General features: G+C 31.7%; 1 protein-coding gene across 1 annotated transcript in view; it reads right to left on the reverse strand.

Annotated features, from left to right (window-relative positions):
* Positions 1-17,806, reverse strand: part of LOC123657816 (protein eiger) — a 52,062-nt gene extending 34,256 nt beyond the window's left edge. The window contains exon 1 of the mRNA XM_045593328.1: positions 17,153-17,806. Within this exon, the coding sequence (XP_045449284.1) occupies positions 17,153-17,515 (363 nt within the window). The 5' untranslated portion in view covers positions 17,516-17,806. The remainder of the gene's footprint in view (positions 1-17,152) is intronic.
* Between the last annotated feature and the right edge of the window lie 998 nt (positions 17,807-18,804).

Raw genomic sequence — 18,804 nt, forward strand, 5'->3', positions numbered from 1 at the left:
GCAATACATTTCACAATGGCACATAAACGTTCCATGAAAAAGCAATGATATACAGATATTTATAGACTCCATAAAAGTTTAGATCGAAACAATAAAGAAACTACAAAACACTAAAACGGCGCAAAGAAATCCATTTGAAAAATCGATCTTCATTCCGAACTTTACAACGTTACGACTACTACCTTACGATACTTTTGGACGTGACATCAATTTTTATATTCCATTAGTCAATTGTTCATATTACTACAAAGTTATTTGGGATATTATAGAATTCAGATATTTCACTGATCGATCATATCGAAATGAAAATATTCTTGGAAATTCTAAAACTATGCGCAACCACCAAATTAATTAAGTTCTAGTTTTATTGATCGTCCAGTCTTAATAGTGAAGTAAGGCAATTGTATAAGTAAACGAGATTCTGCCCGCGCCTTCGTCCGCGTGGAATAGTTACTGAGCGCTATCTGGGAAAGCTCTTAAAAGAATATAGCCTACAGCCTTCCTCGATAAATGGGCTATCTAACACTTAAATAATTTTTAAAAACGGACCAGTAGTTCCTGAGATTAGCGCGTTCAAGCAAACAAACAAACAAACTCTTCAGCTTTATAATATTAGTATAGATAATTATTGAACTATATATCTACTCTTGTGCGCTGTTTTTCTATAAGTATTTTGTAAAACGTGTTTCGCTTGTGCTATCAAGAACATGTTTTATTCTACATCTTTGTAATATCATGAAAGTTCTATTACATTTTAAATTGTACAGTTACATTCAAGATACCATATAATTGCTTAAAGATATAGAAATGTAGTAGCAGTGTAAGATATCTCTGTAATAAATAGCAAAACATTAACATAGATAACGTAACTCGTCTAGACGTAACGCAGGCGACCAGGCGACCCGACCTCACTGGTAACACAATACACCACTCTAACAAGACATCACGTGGATTATAATGGGTTTTTATTCGGAAGCGACTGGGCGATAAGGCTTTTAAGATTAAATATGATCAGTCAAATGATAGACGTGTTCATTGAAGGAAAGGATAAAATGACTTTGTATTTTTAAAACGAAGACATGATTTGTTGTGCTATTCACATTGATTTTATACTCGATAGATTTCTTATAGGCAACTTCTGACGCTAATATAGCTCATAAATCATCCATAATCCCGTGGAAGATTAAGCAAACCCTTGAATGAATTTACGTATAATATATTCTATGTATATAAGCATTGAATATGTTTGCATAATATCGCTACGTCTGAAACATATTTTTACTTAAGTGACAAAGAAAAACCGCTAAATATTTGAATAAGTGTTAGGTGGAACGTTTTTATCGCGAACGATCTGAAACGACAGCCACGTGTTTAACTTATGACTGCATATTTGGGATTAAAATACCAAGGCAACTCTTTTTAAATGGAGACGATTCAAAGCTGAACATTTTTAATTTTTAATAACGGTTTCATATTACGAATATATATATTAGGTATATTAGGTAAGACATACTTTAGCATACACCAAAATATATTTATAGGATAGTTTAGGGTGTGTGTCGATCGATTCTATTTGTCGATCGATTCTTTTTGTCGATCGTTGTGGTGTAGTAATTCGAAATTGATCGGATGTTTGCGTTTATGTACCTACCATCTTAATGTCTGAGGAAAGTGCGAAAAGCCAGTCATTTATATAAATGACGATTGATGAAATTGAGATGAAGTGTTTGATCAGATTGATTGCGAAATGATGATATTATATTATTACTTGATAACAATCTTTATTTATTGATATTGATATTGAATTTATCCGCCAACCCGTTCTGAGGAAATTTGGCGGATTAAGCTCAGCAAATGCAATATTTAGATGAGGCCTTTTCATATCAGTGTGAACAAAAACTGTATTTATTGACATTTGAATTTCATTTCATCAAAATCAAAATAAGTTTATTCAAATAGGCTTCAAAAGCACATTCGAATCGTCATCTTACAAATTTAAATTAATTTATATTCTGCAGAGAAGAATCGGTAAGAAACTCTGCAGTTACTTTAAATAAACTGTGTTGTAATACATTTCTGATAAATATTTGTAGACTAAACAATGAAGTTTTGTGTATTATAATTCATACAATGTTATATAGTTGTACTTCTAACGAATAACACCCTCAGTGAAATATAGAGAAATGTAAGTAGGTACATAAGAAGCTTTCCACCAACGCAAGTCTTCATTCCTCGTAATACTTTGAAAATAGAAATGTTTCTATTCAGGAAAAATTTTAAAAAGAAATTGTACGATCTAACATATTGTTACATTTTCTTTTATCAAATAATATCTTATAATTTATAACGTACTGGCTGCGCCACACGGTTCACACGCGTGATTTCCGATCACGTGGGAATGTCGGGATAAAAAAGTAGCCTTTGTGTTATTCTATATCTTCAACTATCTACGTAACAAATTTCATTAAAATCGGTCCAGTCTTTTTTGCGTGTAAGAGCAACAAACGTACACGTACATACATACATACATACATCATCCATCCAAAATTTTGCATTTATAATATCGTTTCTAGATATGATTACAAACTACAAATATATAATACATGTGTGACGTGTACAGCGAGTGGTCATAATAGTCACATTAATTACTGAGAATAGTACATACATTTTGTGGTTAATTTTATGAACTCATACCGCTATATTTAGATCAAACAGTTACGTAATTTATGGTAGTGTGTATTTATTTCTTTTTATACTTCGTATCAAATTTCAGTGCTAATCTGATTAACGGTTTTGTGTTCCTAAACAGCCTTAAATTAAAACGTTACTTTTTTTGTAAATAAATATTTTATAATTAAATTGTGTTTTTTTTTTTCGTTGCTAGATAAGTAGATGTTATAGATGGTTGTTATTTTGTCTTTTAGTTATTATTATTACTGAACGTACACAGAATACTCTCTAGACTATAGTAAATATATTGCTAAAATTTAAAATAACAAATTATTAATAATTATTCTGTATAATAGTAATACTACTATATTCTGCAAAAATTATATATAAAATCTACAACGAAGGGACAATTAATAAAGTGTATTAAATATTAATATTAATATCCGTTGTCGCGCACACGGCATATAAATTATTACGAGCGAATGCCTGCATAAATAACTCTACCTGTAGCCGCGCTCAGAAAAACCCTTTGGAAGTTTATTATTAAACAAATTAAATTAAATTCTTTTATAATGTTTTTATAACACAAAAATTATAACGCTGTCTGAATTAAAAAAATAATAATAATAATCGCAGAAATTTATTTACGCGAAGAACTGAAAGAAAATTGGATTTTTTTTTTTTGTTTGTATTGACAGATTAGTTTAAATAAAAACATTAGCCTTAATCAATCAAAAGTAGCTCTCATGTTCCTATTATCGTAAAATGTATGTTACAAATATAAATACTCTGAAAAGCTTTTACTGATTTAAAAAGGAAATGTGGGAGTAAGGAGGTGTTTAACGTAGGAGGGTGAGATCGATACAACTAGGGAAACTTAAAGGAAAATTCATTATTACGGAGCACTGAGAAATTTTACTGAACTATATTATGTAAAATTATTTAATTGACAATATGAGGTACATTAAATTTTTGCAATATATATCAACTATAAGTAAAATTGTTATCCAAAAAACTGAGCTCTCTCGAATTCATTTTGAAAACTTATTATTAAAATAAAATTCAATAAAATAAATAAATAAATAAATAGAATAGGCCACTAGGACCAGTTTCAACTTAATTAAGAAACTACAGCTTTAAGATTCACAATTATAAATAGAAATATGCATGCATAGAAATATGAATATATTTATATATATCTACACCATACACACGTTCGTCTGTTCCTAAAGTGAGCAACTTAATGCTTGTGTTATAGGTAACAGCCGACTGGTATAGCTACATATATATATTTTTTTTTCGATAAACATAATACATATATAAATATAAATATATATAGTACACCCAGGTTCGGGGTAGGAATCGACCACTACCCCCGGAGCAGAAAGCAGGGTCACTACAAACTGCGCCAACGGGCTAGTCAATAATACATCATAAACTTCTATGCGTTTGATACAGTCATCTATTAAATAGCATTACCGGCAACCAGTGATACACGCCCTTAGGATGATAAATAGTTCGGACGTCCTGTGTGAATTCAGCGTTGTGGTGGCAATAAAACAAAGATGGCCGCTGCTACGTCTGCGATGGCCTTCGGGCGTCAAGCGATTTTATCAACGGACACCTACGTGCAGCTATGTCGCACATTTAACAAGAATCTGCTAGCAATTAAGATTGTCATTTATCTATACATATAAATAAAATTAAAGTTTTAGCGCATGAACTATTTAACGAATTAAGTAATGATAAAATTTTCGACTTTTTAAACAAAATATAATAGAACAGAATTAATGGATTGTAAATATAAATTAACTATAAAGAAGAATTTAAAATACAAATTTTTGACATATATAAACAATTATTTATAAAAATTATAAAAACATGAAATGAGGTTTGATTTATTATTCTGATATAAAAAGTTTGTATGTGTGTGGATACGCCACAAAATCGCCGTCTGTGATTTCAAAGTATGTGTTTTATCAAGTGCATTCACATTAAACGATTTTTAAATTTTTATCTGTCTTTCTGTTTGTCCGGGCTAATCTTTCGAACAGTTGAACCGATTTTTATGGGACTTTCCCTAGTAGATAGAGGAGATTATAAAGCAAAATTTAGGTTACTCATTATCACGGAATTCCCGCGAAATCGGGATTATCGCAGGAAAACCCGTGTATACCGTGTGCGAGTACAAACCGCCCAAATAGATATGGAATAACCAAACATTTTCTATTATCATTATCATTCCAACCCGCCTGCCCAGCGTGGTGACTATGGGCAAAACACATAAGTTCACGTTATTTTTGGCGTAAACTTGTGGAGGCCTATGTCCAGCAGTGGACTGTATAGGCTGTAATGATTTTCTATTAAATATTACAATTTTTGTCCAGACATCTATAGATATTATAAAGCTAAAAAGTTTGTTTGTCTGTGTTGTTTGTTTAAACGCGCTAATCTCAGAAACTACTGCTTTATCATCATCATCATCATCATCACTTCAGCCTATCGCAGTCCACTGCTGGACATAGGCCTCCACAAGTTCGCGTCAAAAATGGCGTGAACTCATGTGTGTTGCCCATAGTCACCACGCTGGGCAGGCGGGTTGGTGACCGCAGGTCTGGCTTTGTCGCGCCGAAGACGCTGCTGCCCGTCTTCGGCCTGTGTATTTCAACGCCAGCAGTTGGATGGTTATCCCGCCATCGGTCGGCTTTATAAATTGCAAGTGGTAGTGGAACTCGTCTCTTACGAAACCCGCGGGAAGAGAGGGGTTTGCTATATTCTTTACTGCCATAGCCACACAGCCTACTGGTTCGAATTGAATAATTATTTTTGCGTTGAATAGCCGATACCGAGAAAGGCTATAGACAACTTTTCCTCAAATTAACGCAAGTGAAACCACGGAACAAAGCTAGTAACCTATATAAACAATAATAAATGAATCGCCGAAACGTATGTACATAACGAACGACCCACTGCACCACACGAGATACCAAATTGGAATCTTAAGACAAGGTTTGTATAAGTAAAAGAAAATTTTAAAAAAATTAAAGTATTTACAGAATTTTATATATCCTGTCATCCTTATTAATTCCAAAATATTTTAATAACCATGACTCACCAACCAATATATCCTTGAATTTTTTTGTTAGTTAAAAAAGTAGTCTGGCCTATATTTTAAATGAAGCAGTATTTTTATAATATTATAAAATTCTCGGTTAATACATATCAGGATCAAAAACGCTCAGCTTTCAAAGTTTTCTAGACCGTAAAATTCCATTCAAACTTATTAACAAGAATATTGATTAAAGCTTTGTGATTCATTGAATCTAATGAAGTACCTACAAAATCGAGTAGAAATAATATTTATTAAATATATTATTTGATCGGCACAGAAGTAAATTAACTGTAAATTTGTTTTTAACATTCCTAGTATAATTATAACATAAACAAGATAAGCTTAGTTGAAAATCTCGTACTCGTTACTCGTTTACTTGATAAGGATCGTCGGAGACAGTGAAATAGAGGTGTTGTCTGGTCCTTTTTTATATAAATAAATAATTGTGTTTGCTCGCAAACGAAAAAAAACCGACTTCAATTACATCGACAAGTAATACAACGTAGATCGACGAAAAAATAGTCAAGTAACTACGCTTTATCAAAGATTACTCAAAAAGTAGTTATCAGATCTCAATAAAATTTATATGTGACCACATGAAAAACATCAGCTTTCGATTAAATTAAAAATTATCAAAATCGGTACACATAGTAAAATGTTATTGCGGATTTTCAAGAGTTTCCCTCGATTTCTCTAGGATCCTATCATCAGATCCTAGTTTCCTTATCATGGTACTAAACTAGGGATATCTCCTTTCCAACAAAAAAAGAATTATCAAAATCGGTATATCCAGTAGAAAGTTATGTGGTATAATACAACGTAGGTCGACGAAAAAAGCGTCAAGTAAAAACGCATTATTAGATATAACTCGAAAAGAAGTTGTTAGATCTCAAATAAATTTAAATGAGACCAATTGACACACACCACCTTTCGATTAAAAAAAATTTTGTCGAAATCGGTCCACACGGTCAAAAGTTCTGATGTAACATATATAAAAAAAATACAGTCGAATTGAGAACCTCCTCCTTTTTTGAAAGTCGGTTAAAAATTGAGTGTGCTTTAGACCACACGACCTAAGCAAAACTTATGAAACGTTCGTTCTATCTATCTTCACTAGCTTATATTTCCCTCTCAAGTTCGCCTCTTCCTATCACACTTTTCCCCATTCACCAGGTTACTCCCCAAGTCAACCGTTCAATAAAATGCTACGTGTAATATTCTACATTCTAGAATAGCGCCGGGAGAACGGTTGAATATTGTATTTTACTCTATTATTACTCGTAACAAATATTTCTATTATCTCTAGTTTGAATATCTTAATTGTATTGTGAGTGGCACATCAAACATCTGATCAAACACATAGTTATATCGGTGTGAAAGGATTCATTATTTGTTGTTTGCTATTACTAAATGTTTACAAACATTTAATGAATAATTTTAGGAATTAGATAAGAGTTGGATGGTTATGATGGAGTGAGAACTAAGAGAGTTCAGTAACGATGTTTTTCACTTTTTAGCTATTTTTAAAAGCATAAATAACTTCTAAATTTTCTTTTCGTAGTATTACAAATATGTAAAATATATACATAATTATATTTCAATTTAAATGCATTCATAACGGTATGAATCATTGATTCAAAACTAACAATGGATTGGTAGGCATATGTGGGCGTTAGTTTAATATTCGTCATGCGGGCGGCCAGTGGCCACTTTAATTAGATTTGTATGGGTAATCCTATCTGCTAACTCGATTGTCGCCTGCACGGGACCAACAATCCCTCCTGTGATCGCAATCATAGGTCATGAACTCTTTAATTCAGTGTGACAAATATTACTGCAAGATGACACGTGACGTTTCGTTTTGTAACAAAGATATGTAAGGAGAGACTTTAATTCGGTAAAGTAGGTAGATAATGTTTCAAAATGCGTTTCTTGTTTTGTTTATACTTCTTATCTTCGTAAAGATTTGATGTATTTCTTTCAATATTGTTTTTGATTTGATATTTAATGCTCAGAATAAAAAACATACTTTTATCCACCAATATTCAACCAGAAAAAAAATGGAATAATAGTGGATACTTAAAAAAATAATGATTATAGTAAGACCTTACTAAAATGTTTTACGAATGAATTGAAATTGAGTTTAGTCATCGTTTCACTTGTTTTCTGTCATTTTATAGAGAAATATTACGTGTTACATGTTTCACCATCAGTTGATAATAATTAATCCAACATGATATGGTAAAATGTGGTATACAGTTCATTTAGTAATAATTACATTTAGTGTCGCAATATTACATCTAAGTTTTAAAATTGTATATGGATTATAGATTTATCCGTATATGGAAATTTGCATAAATCTAAGGAGATAACAATAATGTTTTATGTCGTTGTATAGTAAAATTCTAACTATTTATAATGTGTTAAAAATTTAATTGAGTTGGATCCTTGAGTGCACCGAATCACCTCTGGGTCTTCTCCGTCTCATAAGACCTTGGCGATTTTTTTATGTCGAATTAACACAGCCAGTACAACGAAGAATTGAATGGAATCATAATTATTAACACCTAAGTGTTTTCTATACAAATTTTAATACAGGATAAGAATATTTTAAAGATTACTAGCGACCCGCCTCGGTTTTCCACGGTTGCAATATTGATACGAAATATAAAATAAAATAAATATTATATGTAAGATATACGCAAAAAATGTGTTTATTTGCGACATTGCATTAGAAATCTCTAAAACTATCAGTGTTCCTCTACTATATTATGAATGTACTATACATATAAACCTTTCTCTGGAATCACTCTATTTACCAAAGAGAACCGCATTAAAATCCGTTGCGTAGTTTTTACAATCTAAGCATACAGACAGCGGGAAGCGACTTTCTTTTATACTATGTAGTGATGATTTCACAACAATTCAGTTTTTTACCGAGATAGGGAATCAGGCGCTGTTTATTAGAATATTTTAATACATTCAGGGCCTGTACAACAGTTGTGGATAACGCTATTCTACGGGAGACGGTACAAATAGACTTTGACAGCGGGAGGTAGAAAAGGCCAGTAGTAACTGTTTCTCCTCGATGAATAAACTATATCTTTAAGATTAATACATGCACTATTTGCATATATTAATCTTAATATCTCATAAATATAATAGAATTCCAAATTCGAATTAAAAATTGAAACAGGCCATTATAGTTGTTGTTCTAAAGTAAAACGCTATCAACACGATGAAACTAAACACTAACCAAGGCTACCCCGGTTAGTCAACAAAAATTCGTCGATTCGTCACTATACAATCGTTTAGTTGAACCAACATGTGGTTAATTTTAACGTTTGTCTGTCTTTACAAGTTAAATAAGTATTAATATTAGAAGGAATTGAGTAATTTTTACTAGCCATGCATTGCATAATGCCAAAAAAAGGAATCCATTTGGATTTTAACTAAAATATTGTTTTTAACGATAAGGCCGCCCTTTGTAAATAATAATGATATATTCTTAAAATCCTTATTTCTTTTTTTGTCTTATTTCTGTTTTTGGTGTACAATAAAGTGTATTATTATTATTATTATTATTGACAGAATGTATTCAAAATTAATTTTAATTAAAGTTCTCCTAAAAAAACTTATTTAAAAACTCCTAAAAATTGTAAATAAAAATGTATTTCGTCGTATGTCCTCGTGTTAATAATTCAATAAAAAGTTTTAATATATTTTATGAATATTTTAAGGATTTATGTTATGTGTTATATGCCTTCAAAATCATTGCAAACGCGTTGCCGACCGTACCCTCGACTCTCTTCAGAAGCTCTGGCTAGGTAGGAGGATGGTTCCTCACCACAGGAAGACTATACTATTTGAGAGCAGTATTATTTAGCTGTGATCTTCTGTATGGATAAGGTAATTCCCCAGTAGCGCTGATCCAGATTTTGAATAGGATATTTCCTGCTGTGTCCTACCTCAAAATCAATAATAATAATTTTCGTTTTGAAGAAAAACGGTGGTCTTGCAATTGTAGGTACTATCTTATCTATGCCGTAAACTCATATGAAAATAATTGTGACATTATATAAATATATATATTAGCTAGCAATGTCGTACGAACATTCACTCACCATAAAAATAAATTTTGTTTTGACGTAGGTAATTTTTAATACAATGGAACAACAATTCCAACAAATAATTTTATATTAAATACCAATCTATACTATAATGTAATAAATACTAATTTTATAAAGCTGAAAAGTTTGCTTGTTTGTTTGTGTAAACGCGCTAATATCAGGAACTACTGGTTCACATTGAAAAATTCTTTTTTTTTTATTGTTAAGGAACACAAACAGTTAAAAATAAACACATATAATTAAAGTTACAAACATAATACATAAACCAAAACTGTGTCCACAAATAAGTTTAACACGATCAGCTTTCGCCAAAACTAAAAGCAAGAATACATTTATTGTTAAATAAAATAAAAATCAACATTAGCATTTAAAAACTAAATTAAGGCTACAACTACAGGCAAAGGAAGAAACATTACGAAACAACTATACAAAGAATTAAAAATTAAAAAATCAAAAAATTAAAAATTAAAGGCCAGACATCACCAAGATTTGTTGCAAGTCAATTCTCTAACCCTACTCTTATAAAAATTAAGTGAGCACCAGAACTGGTCAATTGATTTAAAATGTTTATTATATGATGAAGTTGCACGTGGAATGAATGTGTTGCCACCATACTTGGTTTTGGTCTTAGGTATATGGTACGACTCCTTTGATCGAGCACTAATACGTGGACATTTTATATCAATATTACGTAATAAAAAGGGAGAATCAATATAATTATTAATAATTTTATATAAAAAGCACTGATCCCTTTCTAATCGGCGAACATACAATGGTTGAATAGGATGAGAAGTCAAGTCAGCTTTTAAAAGAAATTTACTCTTGCGATCCAGATGTTTCAAAAATTTTTTGTTTATTTTTTCGATCTTATTAATGTATTTTTTATATTGGGGATTCCAAACCACTGAAGCATATTCAAGTATAGGTAGCACAAATGATCTATATAAGAGTATGTAAGTCGAGACAAACATGAATTCTCGAGATACTCTCAGAATGAAACCTAACATTCGGTAGGCCTTATTAACTATATACTCTATGTGAAACTCGAAAGATAGCCGTGAATCAATGTATACACCCAGATCCTTGACAACGAAAACCCTTTCTACAAATTCATTAATTAATTGATATTTAAAAATTAGTCAAGTAGTTAGTCAAGTTCTTTTGGATTTTCATGTTGGATAGCTTATTTACCGAGGAAGGCTATAGCTAGCCGCGGGACATAGCTAGTCTATATATACTTTTAAGGTAGACACAGCAAAATATCATGCTAATATTCAGCCCGACCGGGAATGTACCTCAACTTTACAGATCACATCCATTGCTTTCAAGTTGTGATGTGTTTCTATAGTAAGGTAGTATAGCAGTCCGTCAGATGTACCGTACGCTTATCTATAAAAACAATATAAAATACCCATACATAAAATTTGTATTGATGATATCAGATACAAATCATATTTAATATCCATTAATTAATTTGATTTATAAATAATATGTAACAAATTAACTACCCTATTATACTAGAATATGATACGGTCATCTGCTCCTACTACCGTAGCAACTTGATTATTGTGTTATAGGTAGCAGCCGTCTTATATAGCTATATTTTTTATAAATGTTGTATGTATATACATATATAAATAAATAACATACAAATATTTGCCCAGACTTAGGCCTCCGGAGCAGAAAGCTAGCCCAAACTGCACCAACAGACTAGTCATACAAACAATACTAACGTAGCCATGAGAAGTTTTGTACGTTTGTTTAGTTTCAGACTCGCAAAACTTTCACATGATATTAGTTATGTTCCAAAGGTATATATTTGTCGATCGTGCTGTAATTATTCATTTTAATTTGAAATAAAATTGTTTTCATAATAAAAATCGAAATAAACAATTCTCTGTTTTGAATTATTGATGCCGAAATTTGTATGGAAGTCGTAATATTTAAATAGCTTTACCAATGGAAAAGATAACAGATCATGTGTAAGAGATCACGACCTAGTTCAAACAATCAGGTTATTATTTAAAAAAAAATTAAAACACTTTTATACAGTTTTATTCTCAAAGTTTAATCACGCAAAGAGCACACATACACACTTCTTCTAGAATGTATAAAAACAAATATTTTCAAATTCTTCATTCAACAACGACTTTATATAGAAATCTAATACCATTAGATCCTTATTTTACTGAGGCCCTTTTCATACACGTGTTTGAGTATCGCCGAATTTATAAAATCACTCGCAAACATTGGCGTTTTTCCAACAAACATTTGTTCACGCGTAATCTATATTTATTTCTGTTCAAGAAATTATGCACGCTACCTTTATATATATCTCAGATATTCGTACGAGGCGGTAAAAGAAAATAATTTTATATGTATACTGGATGTGTCTGCGATTTCATTAAAGTGAATTACCTTTAAGATGAAGCATGCACACCTGGATAAATTGAGCCGTAGTTTCGAAGGTTTCTGTAAATTCTGGATGTCTAGTTCTTTTGGATATAATATTGAATATAATAATGACTGTAATTTCCATAGTAACAAACGAAAAATCTTAAAATGGTTGCGCGATTACTTTTAAAATGTATACTTTCTAAGAAAAAATATTGAATGAAATCTGACTAAACTTTGATTAGTTACAGCTACCATACACATATATATTTTACTGTAAGCCCTTCTCCCAAGAAAACTGCGCTGAATTTCGAACTAAATACTGTCCAGTAATATGTCAAGTTTTATTTAAATTCATTCAATAATTTCAGCGCAGCCAAGATTTTTAAAATATATTTTAATACTCTGTTACAGTACTCTATTAAGTAACTAATAACATCAAAAAGTAGATACTACGGTGCTTGTAACAATTTGATTCAAACTACGTATGATTACTGTAGTGGGAAAGGGTTTCCAAAAGTTCCAAACCACATTGTTGTTTACCTATTGTACCAACATCAGAACTAAATAATTTCCAAGTGGATCTGTTTGAATATAATTCAAAAATTTGAAACTGTTTTGAAATGATCTCATGTCAGAACATTTCACTCTTAATAGAACATTCGGTTAGTTAGAAATTTATGCTTAGAAAGTGTTTCTCGGGAGTTAGTTTCTTGTTAATAAAACATCTATATTGTAGTAGCAGCAGCGACTTCGTTGCGACAAAGCCAGCCCTGCGGTCACCAACCCGCCTGCCCAGCGTGGTGACTTTGCGCAACACACATGAGTTCACGCCATTTTCGGCGTGAACTTGTCCAGCAGTGAACTGCAATAGGCTGAAGTGATGATGATGATGATGATGATGATGATGATGATGATTATTGTAGTAAAGAGCGGATTTATTTAGAAAAGGTGCAGCACAACACCTCGGTACCATTCCTACGAGACACAAGCCGTAATTTAATATACTTATACGAGCTGGCTCGGTGAACTTTATATCACCTTTATATTATATATATTTTGTTTCGTTTTTTTTTTTTTTTTTTTGGAAATATATGGATCGAATCAAACAAAACTTTGCCCTGACAAGAAAAAACAAGAAATATAAGCAAAATAAGGAATTACCCTATCCTTATGGACGTTTGCTAGTTATGCGTGTACACACGTTTCCGCCGTTTGTTTTTATACATGAAACCGCTTCTCCTTGGCTAGTATTAAATAAAACAAATTCAAGTCGCAGACACGTGAAACCGTAAAAAATTAATGACCTGAGCTAGCGTTTCATTATCGCTTAATTTCTCACGACGTTTTGAGAGATTTGTTATTACAAATTAATATCTTGTTTAGATTAAATATAAATTGCTTATTAAATATAATAACAAATACTTTTGTTTACATTCGTATAAAATAAATGTAACAACAAAGATTGATGACATATAAATAATTTTTGTTACTACTTTTGTGGCTAAAAATGTGTGAAAAATATTTGCATTTGTTGTAATTATAATTTCGCTCTTAAATACAATGCATGTCGGATATGGTAACGGTTTAAAAAACCTGTAGTTTGTCTGTTTTAGGGTGCAGTTTTCAGTATTTTATTTATATATATTTTTAGTTTAAATTAACAACACGAATATAAAACCCGTCTTTAAAAATGTACTGATACGCAAGTACAAAAAAATACCTACCTAATCTTATCTATATGCTAAAAACAGATCAAATTTAATTGGATGAACAGGTTATTTTGGCAATAACAAGTGGAAACAAAAACAAAATGTGTGGCTACAAACACCTGATACAAAAACTACTCGTAATTACCTACTCGGCAAATTTTGACAGCAGCAATAAATGGATCAGTTCATTAACATCACATATTGTTTATAAGACATTTTTGTCTATTTACGAAAACGTATAATATTTATTAATTTTTGAAAATTTTGTCAAGATTGAGAGGTGACACCATCGGGTAATCACTTATCAATATTGGTTCATAAATAATGAAAATGCCGGGGCACATACAAAAATATACACACCAAGGTACACACATATAACCTCTTTGGTAAATATCTTCATTTCAGTTTTATCGAGCTACGAAACCTTTATACGCTCTTACTAATTTATGAATATGTAAAAAGGAGTAGTATTCACAAAAGAGTTAACTAAGTTTTTATTTAATACATTAAACAACTCCAAGACCAAATATTTATAAATTGCAGCAGTGCACACTGTTCAGAACTTTTAATTAATTTAGAGTGGTATGGCATTTAGAAATGTTTTAAAGGGGAACTATTATTACTTACTAGAATATCTTTTTGTTTATGTTTCATTCAAATATAGAACGTAAATTATACCAGCTACCAAATGAGTACATATACGATGACCAGAGAGGTTTTACCCGCGTTTGTAGTTGATCTCTTACTATCAGTCACAACTTCTCTGGTTGTGTGTGTAGGCGGCTAGGCGCCTTCAATCACCGACGGTTTGCTTGTATTTACCGCTCGGGATGGATATTTGTGTTTGTACAAATATTTCTTTCCGGTTTGGATTTCTGTCGTTGTCTGTGTCGGTGTCTCCCCACCGTGCCTCGGAGAGCACGTTGTTATCATAGACACCTGATAGCGGTTGTTGCTCGTAGTAAGGGTAAAATCCATAATTTAGTCTATACACATTGTCGAAATGTCAATTATAATGTCATTGTCATTACTTTCTAGATATTCACACTCTCTAATTCGGCATTATATTAATATCCAAGTTTCTTTAATCTTATATATAAAATTTTCGTGTCGCGGTGTTTGTAGTTAAACTCCTCCGAAACGGCTTGGCCGATTCTCATGAAATTTTGTGTGCATATTGGGTAGGTCTGCGAATCGACCAACATCTATTTTTCATCCCCCTAAATGTTAAGGGTAGACCACAACATTTTTTTTTAATTTTTAAATAAATTATTAATTTTTTATTTTTATTATGATTTGGTGTTGAAAAATACATACAACCCTAAATTGTCATCCTTCTACCACCAACCCTATTTTTAAATAGCGTTTAGCGGCAAGACAACGTTTGCCGAGTCAGCTAGTAAGAATCTAATATTTCTGTATATTTTCAACAATTTTAATTAATACTGCAATCATATAAAAATAATATAAATATTTAATGTTCAGATTAGTTGACGTTTATAGCTGGGTAACTGACTACTGATTCACTGATGATAATTTAGCTATTAGTTAAATTTAATAAGTCGATAATCAAAACGCGTTTTTTACATCATGTAGTGGAAAGGTGTCTAATATCTAATAATGGTTATTACGCAATAATGGCTCCACGCAGGTCCAACGCATCTTTTTTTGTTTACAAACCTAACTGGTTTCTGCGAATCAAACCAGTTCCAAACATTGTAGCACGCACATCCGCTGGGGATTTTGATCAAGCTTTTTTTCTGCCAAATTGTACAAAATTTAATACATATTACATACCAATGAGCAATCTATAGCCACTCCTAGTGGTTAATTAACAAGAGTTTTTTTTTTTAATATATTAACAAATAAGGTTATGATCAATCAATTTTGTACTAACTACCGACTTCTCAATATGACTCTTGTGTACTTGTGGACTCTCTCAGTAAGAATGTATTTTATTTTGATTTTGATATTTTATTAATTATTATTATTGTATTAAACGGATATATGTACTACTTGATCTATATTTAAATAAATTGAATCGAAAATTCTGAATAGTTAAACTAATCATAGTCGCTAGAAATGTCGATCATGTAAGCTTGAATGTATACATCAGGTATATTTTGAGGTATAACGTTTAAAAAGACATAAATAACAATTCACAACACATTTAACGTGCATAACATCCTCATAGTTGGCACACCTCCGCAAACATTTTAGCTTTTGTTGTGATCAGAAATAACCGACGAGATGTAACAAACTTTACGGCCAATTCCGAAGAATTTCTAAATGAATCAAAATACTTTTTATAGTGGTTGAGTTGTCATTCATATTTTAATAATATCTGTTAAATTTTTCGAAAGTATTTCATTTTCTTAAAATATCGGACAATTCTAAACAAACAAATTTAATATTTTGTTAGTTTTTAAAACATTGTATCTATAACAACAAGCATTAGCGAAATAGTAGTTTTATGGCATCGAATTGAATTATTTTATGTTCTGTCATCACATCATAAAGTCAATTGAATGTAATGATCGCCATGTAAATGTATAAAACCTTGGACCAGGACTTACAAGTATAATCTATTATCAAGTTCCTAGCTGTTACTACTCCAATTACACTAGTTATGTAAATAAAGAAAATCGATAGTTTGAATTCTTTTAGAAATAAATCGTAATTTAAGATTAGTTCTTATCCAATTGTAAAAAATATTTGAATATGTATAATAATAAGCACAGTTTATTTAATTTTGAGAACAGTTATTCTCAGTTAAGCCCAAAGATATGGTGCTAATTAAATTAAATCCACGCTGATAATAAAATTGAATAAAAATATATGCTAATAGCGGTATCAACGTTTTAGCAACATCTCATCAGCAATTAACACACATTTCAAGACATCATAATATGTAAATGCGAATTTGATATTTGTTATTCCGTTGTGTACAAAAGTAAACATTGTAATCAAAACCTTATATCAACATAGGGGTAATAAACTTATCGATATTTGGGTCGTGTTACGTCTTGACTTTATCGGTGACATATTAAATATTAAATAGTGCCCATGTGTGTATTCTATTTTTAATGCAATACATCATGTTGGATGAAAGTAAATAAGAAATAAGGACTCACCGTGTCTTCTAGAGCTTTGAATTCGTTAAAAAGCCTGTTGTTTTCGAGTTTCTGGTTTAAAGACACGACGTTAGCCGAGATAGCAATCATGTTCGCAGATAGATCATCAAGTTCTTGCCTGAGACGAGATATTTGCATTTCCCGGACAACTGTGAGGACCAGCAACCACACTGCCAAAGCGCTCACAGTTACTCCAAATATGACACAACCTTTGCGTCTCCGGTTATTTCTGTCTCGTCCTGCATATTGACGTTCGTAATCTTCACTCATTAAGTTCTTCGATAAGTCCTTTACATCTTTCAACGCTTCCGTCTGAGTATACATTGTAACAGGCTCGATTATGAGAGCACAATTTTCTGCCATCACACCCCTAGGGAACACTACACTCGCGATCTATCACACGATAGCGAACTAATAGCAATTAGCCGTTATCGGCCCATTATTGACTTCTCAGAAGGTCGGGACGAGCGATTGATAGTGGACCACGTGCAAAGAAATCTCCGAAAGTCAGGAATACACGCGTGACCGGCGAGGCGGACTAGAACCGAGTGGAACAAAACGAAGCGAGTCGTGGCACGCGGCGCCCGCGCATCGCTGCATGCGACTCCACAACATTCAACTATCCGAATGTGGTAATTGGGAAGATTAGCCTTCATAAACATTCGAGGAATAAACAATTGAATACCTATCGATAAACACTCGTTAGCGTTATAAGCATTGGTTATATTTCCCTGTATCCTACTGAGTTTTTTTTATATGCATCAGCATTTATCAGCTGTTTTTATTATACAATAAATAATTACTACACGTTTTTCCCTCATGCAATATAAACATGGCTTGCCTATGCAAGTAATAAATTCTAATAGGTATCACGACGTGTAGCAGAATTTATAATGTAGTTATGTTAAAATCGTTACTGATAAGATAAGCATATATTGCAATGATGATGATGATTGTGAAGATCACGTCTAGTACAAAATTTGGACTAAATGCTTAAAATTATCAAAGAGATATAAATATTTTTTTTTTATTAGTATACGCATTGTTTACTATGTAGGTGTAATTTAATGAGTTGTTAAGATAACGAGATTATACTTCTAGCTGTGGAAGATAATTTATCTCTGAACACAACCCCAAAACTAAGTATAACAATCCTTTTAAGCATCTGTTTTGAACACCTTACACCACACATACTGATAATAATATTACGTGAATGTATAAGAGTGAATTTATGTCAAAAATGTAACGCCTAAGTAGTAATAGGTACCTACTGCTAACAATAAACAACATAATATTATATACTTACTTAGGTACGAAAGTTATATTTTTTATTTTTACTCGATAATGAATAAATGGATTTGACTCTAACAAATATAGTACTACTCTAATTTGTCCTTTTTTATTTTTTACTACCTGTTCTCGCGACTTTGTTCGCGTGGAATTTAACAAAAAAGTTATTGTTCAGTTTGCAGAGTTATAAAATAAATACATTTCTAAAATAAAAGTAAGCCTAAGTTCTCCTTACTACATCAGCTATCTGCCAGTGAAATTCCCGTCAAAGTCGGTCCAGCCGTTTCGGAGATTAGCTGGAACAAACAGATAAACAGACAGACAGACAGAGAAAAATTCTAGAAAGTGTCATTTTGGTGTAC

The sequence above is a fragment of the Melitaea cinxia genome, chromosome 1 (genome assembly GCF_905220565.1).
Source record: "Melitaea cinxia chromosome 1, ilMelCinx1.1, whole genome shotgun sequence".
In the NCBI taxonomy this organism is placed as follows: Eukaryota; Metazoa; Arthropoda; class Insecta; order Lepidoptera; family Nymphalidae; genus Melitaea; species Melitaea cinxia.